Raw genomic sequence first — 8,358 nt, 5'->3', positions numbered from 1 at the left:
AATGGAAGTTAGACTCAAATGTGGTGTTTTAAGTCCCCGCAGCCTTTGAATATAACTATATATTATATAACTATATATTACCATATACATACTGAACTAACCAACAACAGTACAGCCAAAATATTTGCATTAAAAAAATCTTTTGCAGACTGCAAATCATGTTTATGTTTTGAAATCATGTTTTGGCATGTAGCGCCACCTACAGCCATCTACCAGTCATTGCAGTCAGTAGAGTCTCAGCTGCCGAGCAACCACGGGTTGCCAGTTACGTCAGAAAACGAAATCTAAAAGACCTTGGTATTTTGAATTTGAATGCTGTAACCGTTATTGGCCACTTTCTTACATATGGCACCTTTAAATAAAAATAAATCTTCAATCTTGCCAATAAAACGATTTCTACAGATTTTTTTTTTCATATTCCTTTATTATTATGAAACAGATTCGGTATCAAAGATTCAAAAAAAAGAATTTGAAGCATCGTTCAGTGCGTGCAGACACCTGTTCAGTCGTCACTCGACGACAAAATGAGATATAAAAAAAACATGACATAAAAACACAAACACGTTAAAAAATATATATATAAAATTCGCAAAGAGAGGATACATACATTTGTGACACAGTAAATTTACAATCTTGAGCGTATTTTTGTTGTGGATAGTTACAAATACTGGCCTATAGGTGACATCAGAGAAACAAACTTGAATAAAACTCATAGAAAAAGTCACACTAAACACACTAAAATAATGAAATATATTACACAGCATTTAAAAAAAAATATTGGAAGCCGAAGCTTTAATTTACAGTACTGTGAGTGTGTATTTGTACACGGGAAGACTCCTCCAAACTGGCAACACAAAACTGCTGGAGTAAAAACTGTTTTGGTTTGATATTTGATGTGTTTGTCCAAGGCAGAGATGAGCAGATGTCCAAAAGCGCGGCGACGGCCAGATACTCTGATCGTACACTTCAGATATTGGATTTTGGAGCGACCTCAGATCATGAAGGACTGGGCTTGTTTGTAGTGCTTGAGCTGCAGAGAGAGAGAGAGAACACAGTTAGAAGTGCACTGCCTTCAATTTGCCAAGGGCTGTTACGTTATCGGCCGTTTATCAACAGCATTTAACGGCGAACCCGAAAGTTTACGATAACGCCGCCTTTGATCACTCACGTTGCGGGTGGGAGGAAGAGGAGGAGGTGGAGGGTGGTAGGGATTGGTGCTGAAAGACAAAGGGCAGCAGGTCAGTGCAAACGTACGCAGGGGAAACAACAGAGTCAGGCTGAGGAGTGAGACGCTCACCTTTTTGTTTTATTGCCGTCTGTTCAAAAACACACAAAAAAGAGAGGCAGAGGTCAGAGAGAGAACAGCAGGTTTAAGACTTTCTACCATCAAGCCACTCTTACATCTCCTAGTCCTCGGTAATTTCCTTTGAAAACACACGTTATCAGCTTAGGAAACATGATGCATTGACTGAATTACTGCAGATACACAATCTTTTCCAGTCACTTTTCATATTTTTTTTGCCTTCCTGGTTGAAAGCGTGGAGCCAAAGACATAAATAAATAATGTGTTGATACAATACTTCCTGGTAGGGCCGGGCAATAAATCAATAACAGCGTGTATATACTGCGTGGGGCTGTGCAATATAACAAAACACCAATGAATTGTACCAGAGATATAAACGTTCATTTTTATGGATTGAATCAAACACACTTTGAGATACTGTATTTGTGTATTACCCTCTACATATCTCTGACGTTTATCATCATAATGATCAAATGATGAGTCATGTTGTTTCTGCATTTGATCCTGGGATTCAAGTTGGAAAAACAAGTCTAAAGTCTAAAGCACTGGATATAGAACACTTTTTATTTTTACTACTTTATGTTTTGAGAGCAACACAATGCAGGATTTCAACCTTCAAACACTCTCTATATTTAATATTAATTATGCTGCTGCCCTCTTGGCCACATGTTCCCCTTTGTTAAAGAGATCTTTGACCTCAATGGGACTAATCTGGTTAAAGGTGCCATATGTAAGAAATGTGGCCAAAAACGGTTACTACATTCAAATTCAAAACACCGAGGTCTTTTAGGTTTCGTTTTCTGACGTAACTGGCAACCCGTGGTCGCTCGGCAGCTGAGACTCTACTGACTGCAATGATTGGTAGACGGCGGTAGGTGGCGTCACATGCCAAAACATGATTTCAAAACATAAACATGATTTTTGCAGTCTGCAAAATATTTTTTTTTTGAAGCGAATATTTTGTCTGTACTGTTGTTGTTGGTGAGTTCAGTTTGTTATATGAACATTATTCCTGAGTCTCTGTGACATATTAGGAGGATTTTATGGCCAGTTAGCTTTAGATTTATTACATAATGCACCTTTAAATAACGGTTAAAGAGAATGAAGAGATACACAAACTCACTGTCGCAGCAGCCTCGATGTCGACACGCGCACATACAGATGCAGCAAAAGAGCACGAGTGCCAGCAAACCTGCAGCGCCTGCGATCACGACGGTCATGTCCAACGGATCTAGAAGGGAAAGGCAGACGGATTATTTCATCAGTCTCCAGTGAGTGGGGCAGGAAATGTAAATACAAACAAAACCACTTACAGTCCATAACTTTCAGCTGTTGAGCCACACAGCTCTTGGGCGCCCCCACGCTGTTGGAGGACTCACAGCGGTACATCCCCGTGTCCATTTTGGACACACTGTTAATCTTCTGCTCCAAACAGACAGAAGAGATTGTGAGAGGTGAAGCTGAAGCCTCTAACAGTTTGCGCAGGACGATGTTTTAGATGCTGCGGCGCATGCTCACCAGTGTGCCCTTGTCTGTGTCGATGCTGTAAGGAGTGTCCGTCGAGGCCATCAACACATTGTTGTCTTTGTACCAGCGGTAGGTGGCGGGAGGGACGCTCAGTTTGTCCTTACAGAGGAGCTCCAGGCCCGAGCCGACAAATATGGAGCTCGGCACGTCGCAGGACGGCACATGAGGAGGCACTGAGAGGACACAGCATCAATACATGTGAATAATCAAGGGATTTTTGAATTACAAAAACTGCCTGAAACACATTTAAAATCAAACCACCATAGATAGATAGATAGTTATGTTACGGGTGACCAGTTGGTGGGTTGGTTGTATGGTTTATTTTTGGGTAGTATTGGTAAAGTGGTAGTTTGGGTCTGTCTGTCAGTCAGATTGGTTGGTTGAATGGTTAAGTCAGTGTGGGTTGGGTGGTGTGTAGGATTGGTAGATTGGTTTGTGGGTAGAGTTGGTTGCTTGCTTATATGCTTGCTAGGTTGGCTTGTTGAATCGAATTGGTTGGTTGGTTGGTTGGTTGGTTGGTGTAGGACTGGACGATTTGTTAGTGGGTAAAGGTGTTTAGGTTGAATTGGTTGATGTGAACAGCTGGCTGTTTGGTTGGTGGGTACAGTTGATTGGTTGGGTTGGGTTGGTTGGTTGGTTGGTTGGTTGGTTGGTTGGTTGGTTGGTTGGTTGGTTGGTTGGTTGGTTGGTTGGTTGGTTGGTTGGTTGTGGGATGGGTTGTTTGGGTGGTGTGTAGGGTTGTTTGGTGGGTACAGCTGATTAGTTTGGTTGAATCGGTTGGTTGGTTAGTTGGTTGATCAGTTGTTGGATGGGTTGTTTGGTTGGTGTGTGTGTAGGGTTGGTTGGTGGGTACAGTTGATTAGTTTGGTTGAATCTTTTGGTTGGTTGGTTGGTTGGTTGGTTGGTTGGTTGGTTGGTCAGTTGTGGGATGGGTTGTTTGGTTGGTGTGTCGGGTTGGTTGGTGGGTACAGTTGATTAGTTTGGTTGAATCTTTTGGTTGGTTGAGTCAGTTGTGGGATGGGTTGTTTGCTTGGTGGGTAGAGTTGGTTGGTTGGGTTCAGTTAAGTAGCTCAGTCAGTCGATTGGTCGATCGACACATAGACAGATTGACTGACAGACCAACCAGCCCATAGATTCATCACAACACAAACACATACCGAGCACATTGAGGGTTACAGTTGCTTCTCCCAGGCTGACGTGGTCTTCACTGGCGGTCACCTCACAGCGATACTCCCCCGAGTCTTTCTGAGTGACCGAATGTATCGTCAGCGTCGCTCCTTCGATCTTGGCCCGTTCTGCGTAAGGCCCTGAGGTACAAGGTCATGTTTCAGCAATTAGGAAAATGTGATTGAAATTCTAAAAAAAAAAGATGATAACAATAGCAGTGAAAATATTGAACTCACCAGTGAATTTGTGATTGAAGTACACAAAGGTCACACCCTTTCCTTTCCTCTTCCACTCGATTCGAGGGTTCTGGTCTTTTTCTGTCCTGAACTCACAAGTCAGTACTGCATCTGTGAGGACAGTGTTGTTAGCATTTAGGAAAGGATAGATTTTCTTGGTTTAGGTGGATGACGGATGGATGAATAGATGGACTGGGAGGATCGATGAGAAATTCAAAGATAAGAAAAACGTGTCTCACCTGTGTGCTCGTGCACTTCTACTTTAGGTTTGCTGCTGCTCACAGTCACTGACAGACAGACAGGACCTGGTGGGACAAAAATCATCAATAAACTTTTTGAAAAACAAGTGAGAGTTTTACACTCAGACCTCCAAGTACTAACAAGAAAAACCTTCACTTGTCACATTCTGGCGAGAAAATCAATGACCTCGCTCTTTTACGTTGAAATTCTGTGAACTATCATAACAGTGATTATAAACTTATCATGAAGAAGTGTCTGATAACGATGGTACGAACCCAAAATGAGTCTTTGCAAAGAGGCCAACACATCTGCACACACACACACACACACACACAAGCGTGACTCTAACCTACATCCTGGTGGTACCAGGAGCGGTGGTGAGTAGGAATGCGAGTGATGGATGACTCCCTGACAAGCTGCTCTACCCCGACCTGATAACCTTCTTCTCAGTGATAGGTCCCTTCAGCACACACACACACACACACACACACACACACACACAGCTGTACAGAAAGTCACAATATCACACTCCCCCAAAAGAACAAAACAAACAGACAAAAGAACATTAAGTTTCTTTGGCTATATCAAGATGTGTGTGTGTGTACTTGTAAATATATTAATGTGAAGACAAAAAAAACACTTTAAATCTAGCTATTTAAGAATTGGTTTTAGGGTACGTCTTAGATTTGGCTTTAGATTAAAGGTTATGGTTTGGTATTTAGTTGCTGTGATGGTTAAGGTGAATGCATTAATGTCTTTACTAGTGTGTCTTTACTAAGAATTATGTACAGGAATGCGTGTGTTTGTGTACATGTTGTGCTGTGTGGAATAGTCAAGCAAACCTATCTTTGTGAGGACACAACTCCAACAGGCTTGTTGAGGATTGAGACCTGGTTTTAGGGTTAGGTTAAGGGTTTGTGTGAGGGTTAGACACTTAGTTGTGGTGGTTAAGTGGTTATGGTTACGGTAAAGGGCTAGTGTATGAGTATCTTTGTGCGGGCCCAAAAAACCTGGGAATTAGGACATTTTGGATGATCCTCATAACTTTAACAGGCTTTTTGAGTATTAAGACCTGGTATTAGGGTTAGGTTAAGGGTTAGAGTGAGGGTTAGGCACTTAGTTGTGATGGTTAAGTGGTTAAGGTTACAGTGAGAGGCTAGTGTATGAGTATCTTTGTGCGGGCCCAAAAAACCTGGGAATTAGGACATTTTGGATGATCCTCACAACTTTAACAGGCTTTTTGAGGATTAAGACCTGGTATTAGGGTTAGGTTAAGGGTTAGGGTAGGGGTTAGACACTTAGTTGTGATGGTTATGTGGTAAAGGTTACGGTAAGAGGCTAGTGTATGAGTATCTTTGTGAGGGCCAAAAAAACCTGGGAATTAGGACATTTTGGATGGTCCATACAACTTCAAGAGGATTTTTGAGGATGGAGACCTGTTTTTAGGGTTAGGTTAAGGGTTTGCGTGAGGGTTAGACACTTAGTTGTGATGGTTATGTGGTTAAGGCTACGCTAAGAGGCTAGTGTATGAGTATCTTTGTGAGGGCCAAAAAAAACATGGACATTTTGGCTGGTCCTCACCATTCTGTTACCCCTTAAAATGCCTTTTAAGGGTTAACCCTTGGGTTTAGGTTAAGGGTTCAGGTTAGGTATTCAGTTGTGATGTGTCCTCACTATGAATGCTGCACAAATGTGTGTGTGGTGGGGGGGGGGGCATGTTATAGTGGTAACCTTACCCTTCTCAGCTGGCACACGCACACACACACTTGTACACTGATTACACCATTAACAGTAATCCCTCTGCGTCGTGTTCTTTACATTGACCTACAGCTGGGTTGGTTGGACCTAAACCTTAACATCAAACCAAAATGATATAAATAAATACGTTTGATTAATAATACTGATATTTTAGAAAGTAAAAGGCCGAGGAAACTGATGAAAATGTTTTTCCCAAACACATCTCCTTACTTTATCTAAATCGAGGATAAAGATTTAATCTCCTCGTGTAAAGTCAACAAAGATCAAAAACACACACACACAAAAAAAAGCAGCAGCCTCTGTGATCCTCAAAGGAACTTCAAAAATGCATATTCTAGATAGCAAGAGTCTGTTTTCGTCCGTGAACAGGGGTCAGTGAGGGGCCATCGTCGCCATCATCGTCATCACACCTCCACTGGGTCACGTGACGCGTCTCATCAGCGCGTGGATCTCGGCTTCAAACGGCATCAGAGTGGATTCAGTGTAAACACGGGAGTCTTTGACCACAACCACTCCCTGGACATGAAGTCCTGGGACTCCTCACACTCCCTCCTCCTCCTCCTCCTCCTCCTCCTCCTCCTCCTCCTCCCCCTCGTTCACCTCCTTCACCTCCTCCTCCTCCTCTGAGGAGTGAGGTCACTCAAACTAATCCCCACTGAAAAAAAAACCCTCTTCACTTTAAAAAACCAGTAGAGAAAACAACAAATGCCACTTGATTCATACATTAATATTAAAGTATTCCTAAGGGATCGTAGAGAAAATGTTGTTGTTTTTTTCCTCAAAACATGAGGAAACATAACATTCCTTAAAAATAAGGAAAATTAAACTCATTAATACACATTAAAAAATAAATGTGTGTGGTTAAAATACACAACATGCATTGCAACTTTGTTAAATTGAATCATTTAAATACTGAGAGTGCAGTTATTGCAGTTGGTTTTTGGGGGTTTTTTTAGGAAAAGGTCAATAAAGGAAAATTATGATTAGTTTTCACATTCTTTATTACACACGTTATATTAGGTATTTGCACAACTTCATTTACAATTTAGTAAATTCACTTATTTTAAGCAGATTTCTGAAGCAACATGGTGTTAAACAAATGACTTGGTGAAGGTGAAGATAAGGTAAAATAAACCAGATTATTCCTCTATTTTAGTCTGCAAAGATGCATTTTGTGTCTAAAGTATAACTTTCTGCACGGAAACTGCAGAGATTATCTTTCAGATTAGGCTCGTGCAGCTACTTTTCCCGTTTGTTTACTCTTACTCTTTTTTTTTTTAAAGCAGAAAAACCAAACTCACTGTGCAGTAAAGTGAAGATGAGAGGCAGCGTCCACAGCTTCATGATGTTCCTCAGTTCAACTCCTGAGCTCAGTGAGTGAGTGACTGAGGGTCCTGCAGGGTCCTGCACTCTGCGCGCACACGCGCGTCCACGTGGGAGCGGACAACTGACGCGAGCGCGCGCACACGCGGTATCGAGGAGATGAGACAACAGTTTTGTATCTTTAGGACGTTCAAAAACCTATAAATATAATTTTTTATTAAAGTATTACTTATAAATATATAAGTAATACATATAAGTAGTAGTAATAAATATAAGTATTTAAAAAAAGTTACTTTTTGAGGTTTTTATTTGCACTTTTACTTCATTATTGTGCAAATGCGTATAAGTGTCCTGCATAAAATACCTTAAAGGATACTTTTATAGTAAAAGTACAAGTATGTTACCGGAAAATTACCTTTTTTTATATAATATTACTCATAAAGTCATGAAGTATATGACATTTACTGTACTTATGTATCAAAAGTAATTTTCTGATATAAAATTTACTTTTTTGGAAGTTTTAGAAGTAAAAGTATTAAAAAACTGTACATGCGTGACTCAAATACATCTTTTTTTATAACATATTTGAGAGAATTTTACCTATCACAAAAAAAATAATGATAGAATAATCACACATTGTTTTCAATGAAGGCAAAGTTAGTCAGATCCAGACCATGTGCAATATTAAAATACCAAAAACTTAATATATACTGCTAATATAACGTGATAATTGTGCAGTATATGCGTTATTTGTGGGTTTATTGTGTGGATATGAAGAATAATCTGCAAAAGTATTTGAAAAAG

General features: G+C 40.5%; 1 protein-coding gene across 1 annotated transcript; it reads right to left on the bottom strand.

Annotated features, from left to right (window-relative positions):
• Window positions 1-495: 495 nt before the first annotated feature.
• Window positions 496-7,581, bottom strand: jam2b (junctional adhesion molecule 2b). Its single transcript, XM_083902208.1, has 10 exons — window positions 7,533-7,581; window positions 4,473-4,538; window positions 4,234-4,344; window positions 3,988-4,137; window positions 2,822-3,003; window positions 2,617-2,725; window positions 2,427-2,534; window positions 1,298-1,316; window positions 1,169-1,217; window positions 496-1,030 (listed from the first exon to the last, which is right to left on the bottom strand). Exons 1-10 carry the CDS (start codon window positions 7,573-7,575, stop codon window positions 992-994), a joined length of 876 nt encoding a protein of 291 aa, XP_083758334.1. The 5' UTR covers window positions 7,576-7,581; the 3' UTR covers window positions 496-991.
• Window positions 7,582-8,358: the final 777 nt, after the last annotated feature.

The sequence above is a fragment of the Microchirus variegatus genome (assembly GCF_963457635.1).
Source record: "Microchirus variegatus genome assembly, chromosome: 16".
Classification (NCBI taxonomy): domain Eukaryota; kingdom Metazoa; phylum Chordata; class Actinopteri; order Pleuronectiformes; family Soleidae; genus Microchirus; species Microchirus variegatus.
Note: the sequence above shows the minus strand (reverse complement) of the source record. Positions and strands in the feature narration are given on the sequence as shown.

Excerpts from the sequence above, each read along its gene's own strand:
- jam2b (XM_083902208.1), bottom strand. The coding sequence starts at position 7,575 with ATGAAGCTGTGGACGCTGCCTCTCATCTTCACTTTACTGCACA. Across the intron at positions 4,345-4,472 it reads AGAAGTGCACGAGCACACAG|ATGCAGTACTGACTTGTGAG; the intron begins GTGAGACACGTT and ends CTGTCCTCACAG. Across the intron at positions 1,031-1,168 it reads CTCTTCCTCCCACCCGCAAC|CTCAAGCACTACAAACAAGC; the intron begins GTGAGTGATCAA and ends CTCTCTCTGCAG.